Consider the following 20,321-nt stretch of genomic DNA (forward strand, 5'->3'; position numbering starts at 1 on the left):
AGTTATATAGGGGGCTTTGGTGTCAAAATAGATATTGAATTTGAATTTCAGCTTTGCTATTTACCTTTAACAAGGTACTTAACTTCTTTAAACCTAAGTTGTCTCACTATTTCTCACCATGTCCTTTTATATATATACATAAGGAGATGTCTATGAATTGTTTTTAAAATTCTAGCTATTGCCTTAATTTCAAGAGATAGACCACAAGACGATACTACCCAGGGTTGTTGGAATGTTAACTGAGACCACGTATATTTAAAAAAAAATGTAAGAAAGCTTGCCTGACACTTAGTAGGTACTCAACAAATGCAATCTCCAAGTGGGCAGGAATTGTGTTTTGTGTACTGTTGTATTTATCTTGGACACAGCAGGAACTCAATAAATATATATTCAATAAATAAAATGTTAACATGTTTCCTTTCTTTCCTGTGCCTATTTTATTTCACAAAGTATCTCTCATATCAATTATTCTTTTACCATGCATATGTATTTGTCTATTTTACACCTCCACTCAGATTGTGAACATATGGTTTTATCCTTGTTTGTAGTCTCCCAGTTCCTGGTCTTCAGCACGCTTCAATAAGCACTTGCTAAATAGAAGCCATTAGTTCATACGTTGCTTCAATCCTCTTAAATTTCTATATGACTCCCCATTATACTGAGAAACTTACTGTCTTCTTACAAAAAATATTTCCATCTCTCAACAAGGTTAATGGTCTGCACAGCTGCGTGAAGATGTAGTAATCTTCAATGTAGAGTTGAGCAAGAGTATATCCTAGTGATCCTGTGAGCCACAGGACGTGTGAATGAATTCCAGCCACTTCTTTAGAGTTTCCAACACACTCTGCAATTACTTTCCAGAAGGGAGTAAGATGGACATATTAAAAATAAATATCCCTTGATTTCCTTTGTGTTACATAAGGACTCACAGCTTTCAAATACTCTAGAACATAACCTGAAAATCATTACCTTCACATGTGAGCTATCTGAAGCTTTTGTTCTTTTCCTTACAGGAAACCACCACTGCCACAGATGTGAAATAAAATTGAAGGCTGAAGTGGGAAGAAACAAAAACCTTGAGATGTGCCAGGGAGAGCAAGGGTCTTGGAAGCAGCCGCCTGGGGTTCTAGTCCTAGCTCCACAGCCTCTAACTCTGGGGTGATTTAGAGCAACCCCTTTGAGCCTCACTGTATTATACTATGAGGGTAGACTTCATCGGTGGTTTTCCACCCTATTTTAACCCCGGTCTCCTTTCTTTCAGAGAAGTGCTCCATGTGAACCTTGAGCCTGGTGGGGAAGGAGATGAAACCCTGTCCAGTCTGTCTTTTGAGAAGCAATAAAAGAGACAAAAGAAAACCAAAGCTAACCTGGTCTCCATGACTGTTACTCCCCTTGCCGCTGGAAGAAGGTCGCAGGTTCAGTCCTTTTCTCACACTTTCCTAAACTCGGATCATGAGCTCACATTCAGGGACCACTTCAGTATCCAAGGAGGCTCATCTTCTAGTCCACTCCCCGCTGGAAGGAAGAGAACTACAGGGAAGGCGCCCTGCCTCATCCCTCCTTCGCAGAGCAGCTGCTGCCAGCATGACGCCGTGCTGGGCCTACCTGGTTCCTGTCCCTTGACACTGTCCCGGACCCTTCTTCAAGCTCCCCAGCCCTTGGGACATTCTGCCGATGTCCCTGGTTTGTGTACTCCAAATACTTCACCCCTCGCTAGCATTTACTGTCTTCCAACCATGTTGCTGTGAAATGTGCACTTCCCATTCCCTCCTCCAATCTGGTGTTTTCCAAGGTGACCTGATCCAGGAGGCAGGAATGTAAATGGAGGAGGCATAGGGAAGAAAACAGATTGTGTATGGATCTGGGACTGTTCGATTTAGTCAACCAACACTGGTTGCCCACGCCTCCTTGTGTTCCCTCCTAAGCAGCTTCTGAAATTTATGCAGGAGGGGCCAGGTCAAGAAGCCAAGATGGCAGGAGGCAAACCTTGGCCCCTTCTTAGTTTCTGTGCTGATTGGAGCCTCAGTTTCCTTATCCTGAAAACAAGGTTGATGATAATAATAATTATTTCACACCATTACTAGGAGGATTAAATGCAGTAATACATATTTATCTTAGAATACTATTTGATACCAGAGGAGTGTTAGCCATTCTCATTGATATGCATTCTTTCAACAAACTGTAATTGAGCACCCACTCTGTGCCACCTTGAGGAGAAAGAAGGATGAACAAGAACAATAAAGTTCCTGCCCATTTATATTTCTATTTTCTATTTTTTCTATTATTGAATAAAATTTAATGGCACAGTCAACAAACAAGTGAAAAATGAAAAATGATTTTGATTATCACAAATTTTGTAAAGAAAATAAAAGAGGAAAATTTATAGTGATCAGCGGTCAGGAAGAGTCCATCTGAGGAGGGGCCATATAAGCTGGGACCTAAATGACAAGAAAGACATGTGCACAGATCTGGAGGTTCAGCATTCAGTGCTGAGTACACAGCTGATGCAAAAACTCAAGGGTGAGAACATACTTGGTCTGTTCCAAGGTGGGAATCATGGACTTGCAATATAATCATTCCTTGGAGATGTATTTCTACCCCTGCACATGTAGGGATAACTTCTTTGGGCATCTCATCCTCACCAAGGAAGAGTTGGAGAATGGGGAAAATGTGGCTACGTGTCCTGGATGTTCTCTCATTATAAAAGTGATTGATGACAAAGGTCAGTTTATGTGCAGAGAAACTATCCCAGCTCCTTCCACCAGCAAATAATTGGTTGAATGATGAAGGCTTGAGGAGTCAAAATCCTAAACAATTGGGAATGAGCCAAGGTGGAGAAAACCAAATGCCAAGTTACAGGCCTCTTCTGCAGGGATACCAGTTTTGTGGTTTGCTTTTCTGTTAAAATGTGGATTCTTTACATCAAATTAGAAGCGAGCCAACAGATGGGAAACACCTGGATTTTATGCTTAGAACTTTGAACTGGAAGTGTTCTTAATTTTCTATCAAACTTTTAAAGGAGGATAATTTCAAATCAGTGCTTTCTTTCCCTCCGTTTCATCATTTTAATGTCTTAAACCTAATCACTTGCTATCTGATAGCAGCTGTACCTACCTCAAAGTCATTAGTATCCATTACTTTTGTCTTGATTATCAAGATAATTTCAATTAGTCCTTCTTGTAATGTGACATTATCTTTACTTTAGAAATTCTGAAACTTAAGAAATGAGTTGCCTTGTCAGTGCTGCCCTTCCATCTCCTGCACCAAGCCTCAGGCTTGCCGTTGGTCTTGTTCTTTTCAGAATGTTCACATTCTGTGAAGCAGGCCCTTTCTGTTCTTCTCCATACACTGTTAGTCGTGCTGTCAAAGAGAAAATATAGTGAGCTCCCAATTGCTCCAGAACTAGAAGTTAGTGGATGAGAAAGAAAAGTCCAAAAGTGAAATGATCACAAAACTTAGAATTTCCTTTTGAATATTCTGTATGTTTCTTGAAAACTAGGAAAAGGTAAAAATCAAGAAGCTAAGGGAGGTAAGATTGATAACAGAATGAGGAGAAAAATATGCCAACTTAGTAAATAAAACGCTTGAATAATTTTGCAAGACCAGGGCAGATATTTCTATATGTAGATGCTCATTGGTTTTTAGAAAAGGCTAATGAAATTGCCTTGGGAGCAATTGGGAGGTGATGGGAGCAGATGGGAGGTGACGTCAAGTCTTTATGACTGGCAACAATGCTTTCAGCATTATCACAATATCATGTCACTTCACCTAAAAAGTGGAGCATCTATAATAGCTCTGTTTGCTGAAGATCATCTTGAAAATGGGAGGCCAAATCTGAATAGATGTGCCCATCTAATGCACCTCTATAATCCGCAACCAAACCAAACATTCTGACAGAAGAATGTTGTCTTCGAAAAAAATGAGTTTATAAAGAGAGATGGGTCATCAGTTTTCCTTTGTTACAGTGCTGAGAGGAGCAAGAAATTAGAATCGCTTATATGGAAATTTGAGAACTTCCTTTGTATATACAACTTTCCTGTGTGTGTATAAAGTTAACAAAAATGCACTGACATCTAACAAGTTGTTTGGGAATGGCTCCTGCAATTAGAGAGAAAAATGGCTTACCAGAATGTGAACATTCTATTACTGATAGCTTCACACAGATACTTGAGGTTTAAATTAAAACAGGTTTATAGTCTTTTTTTGCCCACCAGCACCATGGCCATGTGTAGCCATTAGACTGAGAAATAGTAAACTATCAAAAGTTGGATGCTGGAGACGCTTGGTACATTATGAGAAGCATTGTTCTATTGCAGATGTAAAGAAATGGCATGTTCTTGATATGATGATAAATTTCATTGCTATGTGGGATAGACACCACAGAAGTAATCCACAATTGCTTCGCCAAAGCTGGTGTTGGAACTACTGATGGCTCAGATGCACAGAGCAAGATACGTGATGACTCTGACTAGAATGAGCCACAAAGAAAAACAAGCTGTGCCATACTCAAACGTCAGTGATTTTGTAGATATTGATAACATGGTAGCTCCCTCTGCTGATTGTGAATTTCAAAGGAGAACAGGTGTTCTTGAGGTAGGTCTGTTTTGAGCATAGAAGAACAGGAAGAAAAGTTGCCCAAGTCCAAATATCCAGGAGAAAAGAAGCATAAACAGCACTGGTGAGCAGTGATAAATTGCAACAATATAAATGATTCTGATGCCAAAGCAACAGTCACTAGATTTGTTTGTGAACCACAAAATAACACATCAGGATTGAATTATGTTATGCAGAATGTAAAACCAGGGTCTCCCAGACATGACTAGAGCTCTGTATCTTATTTGTATATGTATCTGTATATCTTATCTGTATATGTATCTTATTTTAGCCCAATAGACATTTCTGGAGCATCTGGTACATGAGAGCTGGTTTGTAATCCAGGCTCCATCTCTTCTTAGCTTTGTAATCTTTGTCAAGACCAGAAGATTTCTCATGTGTACAATTAGGAGACTGGATTAGGTTATCTAAACCATTAGTTCTATAGTTCCAGGCTTGGTAGCTGCAGGAACTGAAATGTAAATTGAAACCTTTACTCTATAAACTCAAACTATCTAAAATCATGGATTATAAAGAAAGAGATTCCATTCTTCAGTAACTTCATATAATGGCAACAGAACTTCTGAATTTGAAAATTATAAAATTATAAAGCCACCTATTTAAATGGTTCTGCATGCACTTTAGTGTACACACCCAGAAGCATTTTTCTTAGAAACTAACCAACATATTTTGAAAACTGTACATATTAATTTACTATCAGGATAGTGTACTGGCATGCTAAATAAAGCCAGGTAATTTTTTAAAAATCCATATATCAGATCACATCACTCCTCTTCTTGAACCTCTCTAATGATGTCCCATTATACTTAAAATAAAATCCAAACTCTTTCTCTTGGCTTACACAGCCTTGCAAGAACCTCTGGCCACAAGAATATAAGAGGGAACAGAACTCCAAGCAGAGAGAGGTGGTGCAAAGATCATAAAGTAGGAAGGAGCTTGGCATATTTGAGGAGTAGAAAGAAGGTTGATGTGATCTCATCTCCTACCACTCTGCCCTCACTTCCACTACATCCAGTCACTCTGGCTTTCTTTCTGTTCTCTTATCTTCTTGTGGCTGCTTCCTTCTTGACATTCTGATTTCAGCTCAAATATTATCTCCTCAGAGAGACCTTCCCTGATTTCCCAATATAAAGGCTTGTGCTGGAGATACAAATTTTGGAGCACAGATGAGATTACTTTAGGAGAGAATATGGAGTGAGAAGAGGAGCTTTGATAGAGCCTTAAAATCTCTAAGTTGAGGCAACATTTAGGGCTCACAGAGCTATTAATTAACTCAAAACTGTCTGGCTCCAAAACTCATTCACTTTGTAAGCTACTATGATCTTTCAAAGAATAGGTTGAATAAAATGAAATTAATATTAATATGAAAAGTAAACCTTTGCAGATGGTGGATAAAGCTGAAAAAAGAAGAATATATGGGGCCGGCCCGGCAGCTCAGTGGTTAAGTGCCCACGTTCCGCTTCTCCGCGGCTCGGGGTTCACCAGTTCGGATCCCGGGGGCAGACATGGCACCGCTTGGCAAAAGCCATGCTGTGGTAGGCGTCCCACGTATAAAGCAGAGGAAGATGGGCACGGCTGTTAGCTCAGGGCCAGTCTTCCTCAGCAAAAGGAGGAGGATTGGCAGTAGTTAGCTCAGGGCTAATCTTCCTCAAAAAAAAAAAAAAAAAAGCATATACTTTGCCGGAAAATGAAGTGGTGATATTTGAGATTGGTCCTGAAGAATAAACAAGATTTAGACAGGGGGTGCAGCATGTGCAGAGGCACTGAGGCATGAAAGAGCATGGTATTGAAGTGTTAACTCCATATAGGCAAGGCCATTGTCTGTCTTCTTCACTGCTATATCTCCAGCATCCAGAACAGGAATGGCTCATAGTAGACACTTACTACATATTTGTTGAAAGAATGGATGGATGGATAAATGAGTGAATTCCACCGTACAAGAGCAGGCTTGAACATAGGATGTGTTGGTGAGAGAAGCAGAAGAAGTAGGGAGAGGTCAGATCATGGAGGGCCTTGAATTCTCCGTTGAGAATCTTAGGCCTTTATCCTCTATATAATGGGAACCCAATGAGGGTTTTAAGTAGGATTTTGAAGTGATCAGATTTTGTTTTAGATAGAGCAATCTGAAGTGATGAGGAGTGTTGGGGGGGTAGTAAAGAAGATACTATAGGTACAAAGACATTACTTCTGATTTCTAGTGCCCAGATCATTTTAGTCAGGATTCTCTAAATACACTTCAGTTTGCCTATAGCCCACCCAGAACTGCTAACAATAACTAAAGTATGGTATATCCTGCACATATTAGAGTAGAACCATGTGTCTAGTGCCTCATGACCAGTACTGTATTTTTGTAATGCTTGTAAAAATACTGAGGAATGGAGTGGGGGTAATGTGCACAAAATATCTCACCATTTCTTATTTTTCCTTGTCTCTTTCCAAATATACACTAAAAAAAGTAAATGCTAGCTATCATTATGTAAGATCTAATGAAGAATAATGACAAACACAATGCTTGTTCAATGAACACTTATTGTCCTTGAATGCTTACTCTCTGCCTGGCACTACTGTTCGTTAATCATTGCAACAACCCTTGAAGATGGGTACTATTATTATCCTCATTTTAAAGATGAGAAAACTGAAGCTTGACAAGTGAGACATTTAAGACATAGAATTAATATGGCTTGCTGATTGTTTGGAAGTGAGTTTTGAGGGAGTGAAAACATTCAAAATGATACCCAGCATTCTGGTGTGGCCAACTGATTGCAAGGTTGTTCCATTCACTGAGATAGGATTAGAAGAGGAGGAGGAGAATGTTATGGGAGAGGGAAGAGTAGAAATGTCTTAAATCAACTGAGGACTACTGTTAAGTTTTAGGTGCCTGAAAGAGATGCCCAGCTGTCATTAGATATTTCAGTCTGGCTTACAGGAGTCTTGTCTGGGTTTACTACATGTGGGAATCATCAGCATACAGATGACAACCAAAGCAATGGGAGGATTTTGGGGGGTGTGAGGTTGATAAAGGTGACTTTGGAATGTTTTAGATGAGAGAAACTTTGACAATCTTTAAATGCTGATAAAGAGCTAGTAAGCAGGGAGCCGTTGACGAGTGAGGAGACAGAAGGATATACCAGTGGAGCTAGCCTCTGAGTTGGCAAGAAGGAACAGAGAGGTAAAGCGGCCAGGGGAACTTAGATCAAAAGAAAGTAGTTGTTTATTATTATTATTATTGCAAAAGAATGGGAGAAAGGATTGCTGAGGGGTCCAAGGAGGTTAGAAAATTTCGCGGTGAAAGTAGAGGGAGTTCCTGTCAGATGAATTCTATTTTGTCTGTGAAGTAGCAGACGACGTTACCGGCTGAGGCTAAGGGGTGATATGACGAGGCAAGCTCGGCTTTTCATTTATCCCGCTGACTCAGTGCTGGTGGACTCTTTGTGGCTCTGCATCCTCTCGTTTTCCCGGAGGAACAGCGCTTGACTTTGCTTACGACAAAAGTTGTTGACCCAACGTGTGACAGATTCGGCAATACGCCAGTCGGAACTACCACTCCCGGAATGCAGTGCGGCTCCTGGGAAGTGCGGGGGCTGGGAACGCAGCAGTCCCCGCCCCGCCACACGCTCCTATTGGAGGAGCGCTCCCATTCCCAGGAGGCCGCGCGTGGGCGGGGCGCTTTACACGGAAGCCAGCGGCGTCCGGTTCCATCCTCCTCTGGGAGCAGGCAGTAGGCGAACCAGTCTTGACCCGCGCCGCTCCATCCCGAGCCCGCGCACTCTCAGAGGGTATCTAGACAGGTAAATAGAGCGGGGCGAACTTGGCGGAAGGCGGGGAGGCGACGCTGGGGGGAGGGCGGAGGTGTCGACGGGAAGGTGCTGGGGTGGAGCGAGGAGGCAGTACAAGGGTGATTTGGGCTTCTCTGGTGTCGACAGTTGGAATTGTCGGGCAGGTCTAGTTTTGGCGAAGTGCATTTTATGCCCCTGAGAGGGCCTCGAGTTAGAGTGTCAGAATGCGTCACTTAAGTTGTTGCGTGAGGGGAAAAATATTAACTTTCCGTCTGTTCGTATTCTGCAGGACCTTTCTGTAGCATTTGAATCTCTTGAGATTTTCTGAGTCTTCTGAAAACTCCTCCTTATGCCCTGGTTTCGATGACGTCACTTTCTTCTTCACCTCCTACTTTTGAGCTCCTTGGTGGGTTTCTAACCCTCTGTGTGCCCTTCTTCTACCAGCCAGTGTTAACATTCGTCTTCTTCCTCACTTCGGATAGGAGCTCTATATCTCTGCCCAGTCCTATTTCCTCAGCGTCAGACATGTATGTTGTTGTTGTTGTTATTATTAGCCAGTATTTAACAAACTGACTGTGTACTAGACTCTTTGGTAAATACTTTATACCTCCCTCTCTTATAACCCCCACAATCAATCAGTTATCAAGTCCTTTAATTACTGTCTTATTAATTGCTGTCAACTACCTGTACCTCCATTGTCCCACGCTTGATCCCAGAGGATACTGTCATGTTTGGGACATTCTTTCCCTTTGAATAGTTGTGGCTGAAAGCAGACTCACTCATATGTTTAACAGATATTTACTGAACAGTTAATTTATGCTAGACACTCTTCTAAGTGCAAGGGATATAGCTGGAAACAAGACATAGGAGATCACTACTCTCAGTAGCTTACATGGTTGTATGTGTGTGTGGGCAAACAGGAATAATCAAGATGATAGTGTATCGTGGTGGTGGTTACTGCAAAACAGAACAGGTGATTGACTTGACAGGGTAGGCTCCTATCCTGAGAAAGTCAGAGGGATTGGGTTGGGTCTCAGAGGGTTATATCAACGTTAGTTCTGTCTTCTTCAAGGTTATTACATCAGAATTGGTGAGTTATCAGTCCTTGGCTTATTTCCTCCTAAGACCCAGACAGAAGAGTTAGGGACTGGATTTCTTTCAGCCCAACCGCTTTATCTTACTTAGGGAGATAGTTTGGTAATCAAAATATTCTTCTTACCAGGCCCTACTAAATGTAAAGTTATCTGTCATTTATAGTGTATTTGAAACCAAAACATGCTCAGTGTTCGTTCCTTTATTCAACACATATTTGAGGGACTATTATATGATAGGCACTGTACTGGGCATTGGAAACCTAGTGAGGATAAAATGGACACTTTGACACCTTTTCCAAGGAGAAATAATTGTAACAGCATGCTGAGGAAATTCCTAATACAGAGGCTGACACCTGCATTCTTTTTTCTTCATCCAAAGTGAGATAATCACAAAACTTTAAGAAATCTCCTCAATAATTGTGTACATTCTTAGGTTATTCACTCATTACACTTATTGAATTTATTTGTTTATGTCTGTCCTCCCCATTGTGCTATGGCTCCCTTGAGTATAGAGGTCCTTTCTTAGTGGTCTTTATACCTCCAGTGTCTACTACATTGGCTGCCAATAGTAAACCCTCAGAACATATGTGTTGAACTGAAATAGGAAAACTATTTGATCCAATCCAAATTACTTAATTTATAGAAGGGCTTCTTTATATAAAGCCATTAGACTTATCCCTAAACCTTCTCATTCTCTAAATGTGAATCATTTCATGTCGTCAAGCTAGTTTATTTACCTTCCCTAGCTTGTTCTTACTTCTATGCCGTCTCATATTCTATAGCACCTTCTTAAAATGAATTCTTCTCTCTTTTCTGAGCACCTTCCATGCCACCCCCCCATTTAATTTAATGGCCCAATTTAATAGTATGCCCCATGATACAAAGGTGGAAAAAGTTTAATTTCCCTTGTGTATTTCCTATTAAACATTCTGCTAATGAACTGTTGCAAGGATTTACATAATACATCCCCTTTCAGTAATATAAATAATGATACAAAATGCTTTCTTTTTAATTTTGCATTGACTATTACTATGTGATATGTGACGAGTTAATTCTTCCACTTCTTTTTTCTATTTGAACAGTTGTACAACCTTTATTCATACAACACATTATGATTTTATTTGGTTTCCACTTGATACAAACACATCTTTGAGTATTATTTTCTCCTTAGCCTGAGATAATTTATGTGTTCGTTATTCTGCCACACTGTCATTTTCAGAATGTCAGATAAAAGTCTCAATTCTTAAAAGTTTTTTTCCGTGTAGATTTCTTTCAATTGTAAATCGTTACTGCAAAGATAAATTTTGTCTTTATAACTGATTTAAAAATCACAATAGGAATACAAGAGTGCTTGAGTCATGATTGTTATTATGATTTTAGGATGTGTCAATCTAAGAGCATCCAGACATGCTTCCAAGACATTAAAAATTAGCACTGTCATTTTAGGGAATTTCTTGGCACCTATGCCTTCATAATGCAAATACAGCACTGAATTGTGTATCATTGCTCATTTATAAGTTATACATGATATTCCAGAATATTCATATACATTTTTTAATGTTATCAAAATTAAAATACAGAATTAAAAATTTCTTAAAACACAGGGGCTTGAGTGTGAGAACACTGACTTGACCATTTTCCCTACTTCATTCCCTGAAACTGTCTTCAACCTCCACTTGATGATGCCTCCACTGAGGAGGAGCGTTTGCATCGTTGCTGTGCTATTTTGTTAGCAGTTTCTTTTAATACAGGGAATCCCTTACTTACAAATGGATATATTCCAAAAGTTCCTTTGTAAGATTATTGTTTGAAACTGGATACATTTTCCTCTATAAATAATGCTATTCATGACATTTTGGTTGTTAGGCCAACCAGTAGCATCTTACTTAACCTTTAATTTAATGGACCTAAAAAGACCTTTACTACAATTTATAATAATTCCTCTATAAAAACTACATCCAGAATTCTCACTTGGATTCCCTCATAGCATATCTTTTTTTTGAATCACAACAACTGGAACAAAAATGTCCTTTCCTTAAAACCTTTCTAGGGAGTAGAAACAGGCCTTTCTAACTCCAAGCTGTTGGAGGTTGCCCTTTTGGCCCATCACTTGAAGGACATGCCTCTAATATGAGTAAGGAAAGAGAAAGGATAGAGGTTTTGGATAGGAGGGGGAGGCAGGTTGGGGTGATGTGAATATGTGGAGAGGGGAGGGTAGGAGTGATTTGGGAGGAACAGTGTTTCTAAGATGAGGGTTTGTTATGTCCTCAAGAAAGATATGTTGAATCCTGACCCCTGGTACCTATAAGTGTGATGCTATTTAGAAATAGGGTCTTTGCAGATGTAATTAAGATGTAAGTTAAAATGAAGTCATGCTGGAGTAGGTGTCCTTATAAGAAGAGAAGAGACACAGAGAATGCCGAATGAAGATATGGACACAAATGGAGAATACTATGTGACATGGAGGCAGAGATTGAAGTGCTGTAGCTGCAAGCCAAGGAATGCCAAGGGTTGCTAGCAAACCCCCAGAAGTAGGAAGAGACAAGGAAGCATTCTCCCCTGCAGATTTCAGAGGGAGCATGGCTCTGCCAACATCTTGATTTCAGGCTTCTGGCCTCCAGTACTATGAGACAATAAATTTCTGTTGTTTTAAGCCTTGCAGCTTTTGGTACTTTGTCACATAAAACTCATATAGGATTCTTAGCAGGTATGAAGTAGAACTGGGATGTTGGCTCTGGGACCAAGCAAGGAGTGAATAAGAGAACAGGGAGGAGCAGTGTTGAGACAGGGCTTTCCTTTACATCAGTTATCTTTTTTTTTTCTTCTCTTCTCTCTGGCTTATCTTTTCATTCTTTTTCTTCTTGAATATTATATTTATATAGCACTTTATGGTTTATTAGACATTCACATACTGTTAATAATTAGCAGAGTCAGGTTTTCTGACTTCTAATGTAGTGTTCTTTCTGCCACAGTTGTTTTTATTATCCTAATACTCATTAATACATTACAGATTCTATTGCAAGAGAGTTATGGTGGGGGCAGGTGAGACTTGATTATAAGTGGGATTTTTAGCAGTATAGGAGAGAATAAGAAATTCCTGTTAGTGACATCTGAGAGGAATGCAAAGTTTCTGTTGCTATGTACCTGATATTTAACAGTCAGAAATTTTTAAATAGGGGACTGCTTTCATTGAACAAAACCCTGCTTCCCTATAACTTATATCCATTGTTCCTAGTTATATTGCGAATAATGTACTCCCTTTTCCAGGTGACTATACTTTATATAAACTTGAAGACTTCTGTCATGATCCTTCTAAGTCTTCTCTTTTTCATATTAAATATTTCTAATTCCTCTAGCTATTCTTCAAATGATACAATCTCCAGATCTCTACCCATACTATTGCCCTTCTGTCCAGTCTTGAAATACTCTACTGAGAATTGAACTCAGTATTCCACATATGTTCTAATCAGCACAGAGTATAATGGCGATAGTACTTAAAGAGATCAAGGTACCCTGTTTCTTTATGTAATTTAAGATTATGTAAGCATTTTAAGCAATTACTTTATGTCAGTTCATGATGAACTTATGGTCCAATAAGACACTAGATCTTTTCGTATTGTTGCCAAACTCAGTTTTCTTCTTGAAGCTGCTAAGGGACTGAGGCTGCTGCTTTTTCATCTCTCTGTCTCAGGGACCATATGATTTCTCTTCTCTGTTTCTTTGTGTTTTTGTTCCACTCTACTGCATGTCTCTTTGACCCTAACAATGACCTACTTCATTATAAAATTTCAGTGACTGTTTTACAGTCTTCATACTATGCATCAGTAAACACAGCTAGGAGCTGACACTTGTTCCTTCTTGAGGCTTTCTTTCCTTTTGGCTTCCAGGCCACCACACTCTTCTGGCTTTCCTCTCACTTTCCTAATTGGTCCTCCTCAGTCTTCTTTGTAGGTCCCTATTCATCTGCCTTTCCTTTGACTGTTTGTTTTGCCTTGAGTTTTGTCTTTGTTTTTCTCTCAACTGTGGTTGTGCCTTTCTTTTTTTTCTGTATGCAGTATGTCTTCAGCAAATAAATCATGTTTAAAATGGCAGGCCTACATGAGCTCATGTAGGGATAAGAGCGCAGAACCAATTTCCATGGAAAGTCAACATTTAGAGGTCAGCTAGAGGAGGACTCCGCAAGAAGACAGAGGAGCCAGACATGTAGGAGTGTTTCAAGAAGGAGGGTTAGTCACCAGTTTTGACTGTTCTTGAGATGTCAAGTAAGGTGAGAATAGAGAAGTGACCACTGAATTTTGCAATAGAGGCTGTTGGTAAGCATGGTTTTGTGGAGTGTTGAGGGCAAAAGCTACATTATAGTAAGTTGAAGAGTTAAAAGGAGGTAGATAAGCAGAGATAGTGTGTAGATGATGATTTTAAGAAATGGAGCAGTACTCAGAGCGTGTTACAGAGTCAGTCAGTCAGTTGAGGCTTTTAGGATCAAGGGATATAATGTATGAGAAAGTGATTTGGAAATTTAACTTGCTAAATGTGTGTAGGGAGAAATCCAGAAAGAAGATGACTGAGGACACAATCTTGGGGAATACCCTCATTTAGAGAATGGAATGAAGAAGAGACCCTGAGAGTTCAGCCTAAGAGACAGATGAGCGCTGCTTCTGCTCTGTGTGCTGTCCTTTAGTGCTGCAATTCCAAGAAGGAATCAGGCAATTCCCTGACCTCAAGCACTTGATAGTCTGTTACTATGTTTCACAAAATATGGTTGCGGTAATCACCTGCATCCAGACAGGCTTGTCTTAAATACATATTCCAGAGCCCCACCTCGGGCCTACTGAATCAGAATTTCAAGGGATGATACCAAAAATTTGAATTTTTAACAAGTGACTCTAACTCTGCCACCTAAGATGACTCATTCACACTGCAGTTTGAGAACCACTGGCCTACTGGATGAAACTGAACATGTTGACAAATAACATTAGGTCGAAGAGTTAGTTGAAGAATAGGAAGGCATTTGTTCATCTCTTTTTATAAGTTTATGACATTAGATAAGAGAAACTGGGCTGTTCTGTGGTAAAAAATAGTGCAAATTCATAAACATGAGAAAAATAATCTTAAAGCCATGCTGTATTGTTGAAATGTTTTGTATGAAGGATCTCACCATAATTTATAGAACCATTCCTCTCTTGTGGAAGGTTTTTGTTATTTTCACTTTGTTTCTATTATGGAGAATACCTTTGTAGTAGAGGTAGTATATAGTATAGGGATAAGATTGTGGGTTCTAGAACCATGCTGCCTGGGTTTAAATCCCAACGCATCACTTACCAGCTCTGTAATTTTGCGCAAATTATTTACGTCATCTGTAGTTTCCTCATTTCAATATAAGTGTCATAATAGTGTGTATTTCCATTGATGTAATAAGGATTAAATGAGTTAATAATTGTAAAGTGCTTAAAATGGTTCCTGGCACATAGTGAGCACTTAATAAGTATGGACTGTTGTTATTCTTAATAGGTATCTTTGTGAATCTAGACTCTAACTTCTGTTGAACTATTTCCCTAGGATAAATTTTCAGGGTGGGATTTCTGCTTTAAAGAATGAAGACATTTTTGTGTCCATTTGCATCTATCTAGGGTCATTGCTTTTCAAGGAGTGATATCAGTTTGTGCTGTATAATTTGTAAATGCAACCTATCTATCAATGTAATGTATATCTGTGTGTGTATCACATATACATTACATTGCATATATGTATGCATATCAGTGTTTAGGTTGTAAGCTTGTACAAGACTGTGCCCTTCTTCTTAAATCTGTTATGTTTGTTATAGCACCTTGGTTAATAATGTCTCCACATAGATGTTGATAAGTGATAGTAAGTTACTTTTGAAGGATCATGTCAAAGAAACATTCTAAGTCTTGTATGTCTTTTTTCCTTTTGATAGATTGAAGCCATGGCCATTCTTTTTGCTGTTGTTGCCAGGGGAACCACTATCCTTGCCAAACATGCTTGGTGTGGAGGAAACTTCCTGGAGGTGACAGAGCAGATTCTGGCTAAGATACCTTCTGAAAATAACAAACTAACGTACTCACACGGCAAGTGAGTTCTGCTCTGCATGGGTAGAGGGGGAAAAAGTTAATTGTTATTATAGTGAGAATAGTAGAAAACTAGCTTCTTGGTAGATAATTTGAATAAGCTGACAGAACAGTAACCTTTACTAGCTTAGAGATGTCTGGTTCTATTCATTACAAATTTAACTTGAAATTAGTTTATTCTGTCATTAAAGTGATAATAATATTTTAAAGAAAGATATGGAAGTGTTAGATGTAAAAATGACTGCTATAGAGCTCCAGGATATGTGAAATGATACAAATATGATAAATGATATTACTTTGTTCATTCTTTCAGTAAATATTTACTGAGCACTTGGACTATTGCTTGGTGCTGGAGATAGAACAAGAAATTATACAGTGTTTGCCCTCATAGAGGTGGTAGTTTAATGAAGGAGACGGTCAAATCCATAGATAATTATGGTAGAGGGTGGGAGGTGGTGGATAAGGGGATGGCATTCCAGGTAGAAGGAACAGCTGGAAGATAAGTATGAAGGCATGGAATCATAGGACATGTTTAGGGAACTGCAGATGGTTCTCTGACTGGTGCCCAGCATGGTGAAAATAAAGCTAAAGAGATGGGTAGAAGAGAAGTCATGGAGAGCCTCATAGGCCGTGTTAAGAGATTGGACTTTACCCTGTGGGCACTGGGAAAGCATTGAAGGTTTTCAGCCGGGATGTGACATGATCAGGTTTTGCTTTAGAAAGATCACTCTGGTGGCTGGTTGGAGAATGGATTGGAGAGGGCATAGATGGGAAATCTTAGTAATCAGATAAAAAGTGCGTCAACCTTTCTCATCAATACTTAGAAAAACTTTTGTTGCTTAGCCCATCCTAATTTCCTTAGTTCTTAGCTCAGAAGGAGGTCCTTATTGCCTTCCAGGGCTAACTCCTTGTATAATTTAGGATCTAGTCGTAGCTACTCTAAGAGAGACCCCAAAACACAGTGTTAAACTTAAATGAGCCAGCCTAGAGATGAGTACTTCCGAACTGGTGGGATGGCTCTGCCATTTTCAGGTAGTGCCTTCCAACTCTGGCCAAGTCAGCTCCTTCAGTTCTTGTTATCTCCCTGTGCTTGCCCAGTATTTTTAAAGGCAAAGCCCAGATGTGGCCAGGCATTTATTGTTCAGAGGCTTCTGCTTACATTTTACTGTTCACTGTGTAGTTATGTAGGTAACCTAGCTGGAAGGGAGGCCAGGATTTGTCATTTCTAGCTGTGCAGCCCTGTGCTGATGTAAAACTCTGTTACTCTGGAAGAAGTTACAGGATATCAGGAGACAACTTTCAATCTTCAATCTACTCTTCTGGGTCACCCAAATATCTGGGTGTACTCTTCTTCCCATAGAACATGCCTCCTGTCTGCAGGAGGTGGCCCCAAAGACTTATCTGGTCACTGTTTCCAGCTCCAAATCTGGAGAATCTGGTTGATATACTGTCCTCTCCATCAGGCCCAGTGGTGGCTCCTGTGGCCCATTGACTGTAAACTAAAAGAAAGTCGTATGTTCCTCCTGATCCCCCAGCCCAGCCCAATAGACAATGGTGGAATAAGAACAACATCACCACAGTGGAAGTTACAAACTCCCATTTAGAAAAGGGAAGCACGAGAAACACATAGAAGTCACTGCTTCCTAGCAATGCTCAAATAACTACTTCACAGCACTTTCAAAGACTCCCTGTTCTGAGCTGGGAGTGGTTAGTGGTTCTGCTTTATTAGAGGAACTCCCTTATCTTTTCTCTCTGACTCCTGGCTTTGTTCTCTGGGAGTCTTTTTCTGGTGGATTATCCTCTCTGGCCACATCCAAAATGGGTGTTAGAGAGTGTGTGTCATCTTAGGGAACTGTACAGTTGTTGTTCTGCTGCTTACCAGTGTAGTTTAGGGGCCTAGAAGTTGACTTAGGGGTTAAATAATCCCAGCTTCTTGTGAGTATGGCTTTATAGTTTCTTCAAAAGTTTATTAGGCTTACAATCTGTGTGTTTCTAGTCAGTTCCCAGGAAAATGCCCGGAGAAAGCACCCGCAGTCCTTTTAGAGGCAAGACCAGGAAGTAGGATATATACCTTCCACTCCCATTTTATCAGCCAGAACTAAGTCACATAGCCATATCTAACTACAAGGGAAGCTAGACTATGGAATCCAATAAAAATGTTGTTACAGTACAACAAGGCGATATTATCCATCTGCTGTTCCTCCACCTGCATCCTGATCCAGTCCTGCCCTGTATCCTCTGGAGTGAGGCTCCATCACTGAGTTGTTTTGTTCTTTTAACTTGCTGCCTTGGTTACTTTCCTATAATCATGTTCCATCATCCCAGTCAAAAATATCTTTCACTACTGTATACCAAAAGAAAAAAGTCCGTTTTACTGTATCACAGTTATTTCCCCCCTAAAATCTGATCTTCCTCTTGCTGTTCCTTTCCTCTTTAACAATATCACCAACCATCTGGTTGGCTAAAACTAAAACTTCAGAATCATATTTGACTTCCTCAACAAATCCTTGCCACTCTCCTACAAGAGGTTTTTCAATCCAGTCCTTCTCCTCTATTGCCACTTGTCATAGTGTTAGTTCAGCCCTTCATTATTTCTCATTTCTAATAGCCTCCTTTTAACTGGTTATTCTCTTTCTAGTTACTCCCTCCTTAAATCTGCATTTCACATTCCTGTGCTTGTACTTTCTTTCTTAAAACCCATTGCTTTTAGAATAAAGCCCAAACTCTGCCTTCACAATTTTGTTCTTTTCTGACCTTTCTATCCTTATCTCTGTAGGACTCCTTGCCATTTCCTGACTTAGCTGTGTTATTTCAAGCTTTGGCATATTTTTTTCATGCTTTTGCTTGCATCTTGTAATGTCCTTCCCCTCGTAGGCCCCCTGGTAAACTTTTGCTCTTTTTACAGGTCCCAAATGAAATACTTTCTTAATCACTACTTCAGTCCTTCTAAAAGGGCAATTCTGATCATGTCCCTTCCTTAGGAAGGTACTCCTTGCCCTCGGGGTAAATTTCCTTAACATGACTTGGAAGATTCTTCAAGATCTGCCCCTGCTCCTTTCTCTGGCCTCATCTCACTACTTTAGCCCTCAGTTTTGTTCTCCAGCCATACTTAGCTATTTGCATTTCAATGCTGGGTTCTTTCTCTCTTCCTAACATTTGCAATAGCTATTACCTTTTACTGGAATATGTTTATCTTACTTACTTTTTAAAAATCTGACTTTGTCTCCCTGAGCTTAGATGTGTCCTCTTTAGAAACCCCTGAGCTCCAAGACTGGGCCAGGTGCCCCCCTTTTTGTGTGTCGCCATAGCATCCTGTGTTTATTCATATTGTAGCACTTATCACACTGTATTATAATTGCAATCTTTAGTTTTTGTCTCTGTTCGCTGACTTTAGGCTCCCTGATGACAAGGACCCTACCTTGTTACATTTTGTGGTCTTTGCACCAAGTTACTTCCAAGTGTGGTTTAGGAGAAACAGATTTTCTGGGAAAAATGATGACTTCCATTTTGGACATGTTTTGTTTAAGTTGCTATGGTACGTCCAGTTGGATATGTCTAGTAGTCAGTAGTGTATGCATCCCTGGAGCTCAGGAGATAGGTCAGATCTAGATTTGGAAATCATTATTGTAATTGCAGTAGCTGAAAACAAACATCAACAACAAAACATGAGAGTGGATGCCGCCCTCCAAGGAGTGTGTGTGAGAAAAGCAGGGGGTTGCAGATGCTGCAAAACATCAAGAGAGAGAGAAAGAGACTACTACACAAACCTGGCAAGCCTGGTGTCAAGAAATCTAGTGGAGAGAAAACACTTTCCAGAAGAAGAAAGTGGTTAACACTGTCAAATGCCTCAGAGAGAGCCACTGGATATGGCAGTGTGGAAGTCATTGGTACAATTGATGTGAACAGTTTGAGAGAAGTGGAGAAAGATATTTTGCCTGAGTTCCCTTACCTCCTTGTAATTCATATTAACCCTCTATGTAAACATTAATAATATAATTCAACAGATACTCCTGTCTGTCCACCTGCCCAAGGTAGAAATCTGGGAGACAAAATTAAGTTATCCCTCTGCCTCACTCCAATAGCCAGTAATCAAGTTCTGTTCTCCCATTTCTTGTCTTTTCCTTCTTCTTCATTGCCCGTAGTATTTTAGTTTATTTCCCTCATCATTTCTTACCTGCGGTACTGCTCCTTTCAGTCATTTCTCCACACTCTAGCCAAAGCATTTTTTAATATGGCAAATCTGGTCACACTCTCCCCCGGCTAAAACCCTTTGATGCTTGTTCATTGTTCTTAGGATAATACATAGTGAGGGTTTAAAGTCTTGTATAACCTAGCATTTGCTTGCTTCTCTAGCCTCATCTGTACAGGCAATTTATTTTTTTCCTTACATTCTATACTCTAGTCATGTGAACTAATTTTACTTTCCTAAACCCATTACATGCTTTTTTATCTCCAGGCCCTTATGCTTGTTGGTATCTCACTCTGGAACACTCTTCACTCGCTCTTTGTCTTGCCATCTCTTATTCATTCTTCAGGTCTAAGCTCAGATATCACTTGCTCCAGGATGTCTTTCCTGTTAGCCTTCACCAAACTCTTAGGTGCCTCGTCTGTCTCCAGAACACCATTTACTACTTTTAACTCCTCACCATCTTACTTACCATGCTCCTCTGTAATTCCCGGTACTGTGATCTCTGTGAAGGCAACGATTGATGGTTTTGCTTATTTGTATCCTCAGCACTCAACCCAGTAAC

At 39.9% G+C, this 20,321-nt stretch overlaps 1 protein-coding gene across 2 annotated transcripts in view; it reads left to right on the top strand.

Annotated features, from left to right (window-relative positions):
- The first annotated feature begins 8,196 nt into the window (after nt 1-8,196).
- The window catches only part of VAMP7 (vesicle associated membrane protein 7), a 43,777-nt gene continuing 31,652 nt past the window's right edge, over nt 8,197-20,321 (top strand). Inside the window, exons 1-2 of one of the 2 annotated variants that reach the window (XM_008537851.2) lie at nt 8,197-8,402; nt 15,420-15,574. In XM_008537851.2, the coding sequence (XP_008536073.1) occupies nt 15,429-15,574 (146 nt within the window). In that variant the 5' untranslated portion in view covers nt 8,197-8,402; nt 15,420-15,428. The remainder of the gene's footprint in view (nt 8,403-15,419; nt 15,575-20,321) is intronic. The other variant, XM_070606230.1, reaches the window with a different exon arrangement.

This window comes from Equus przewalskii, chromosome X (assembly GCF_037783145.1).
Source record: "Equus przewalskii isolate Varuska chromosome X, EquPr2, whole genome shotgun sequence".
In the NCBI taxonomy this organism is placed as follows: Eukaryota; Metazoa; Chordata; class Mammalia; order Perissodactyla; family Equidae; genus Equus; species Equus przewalskii.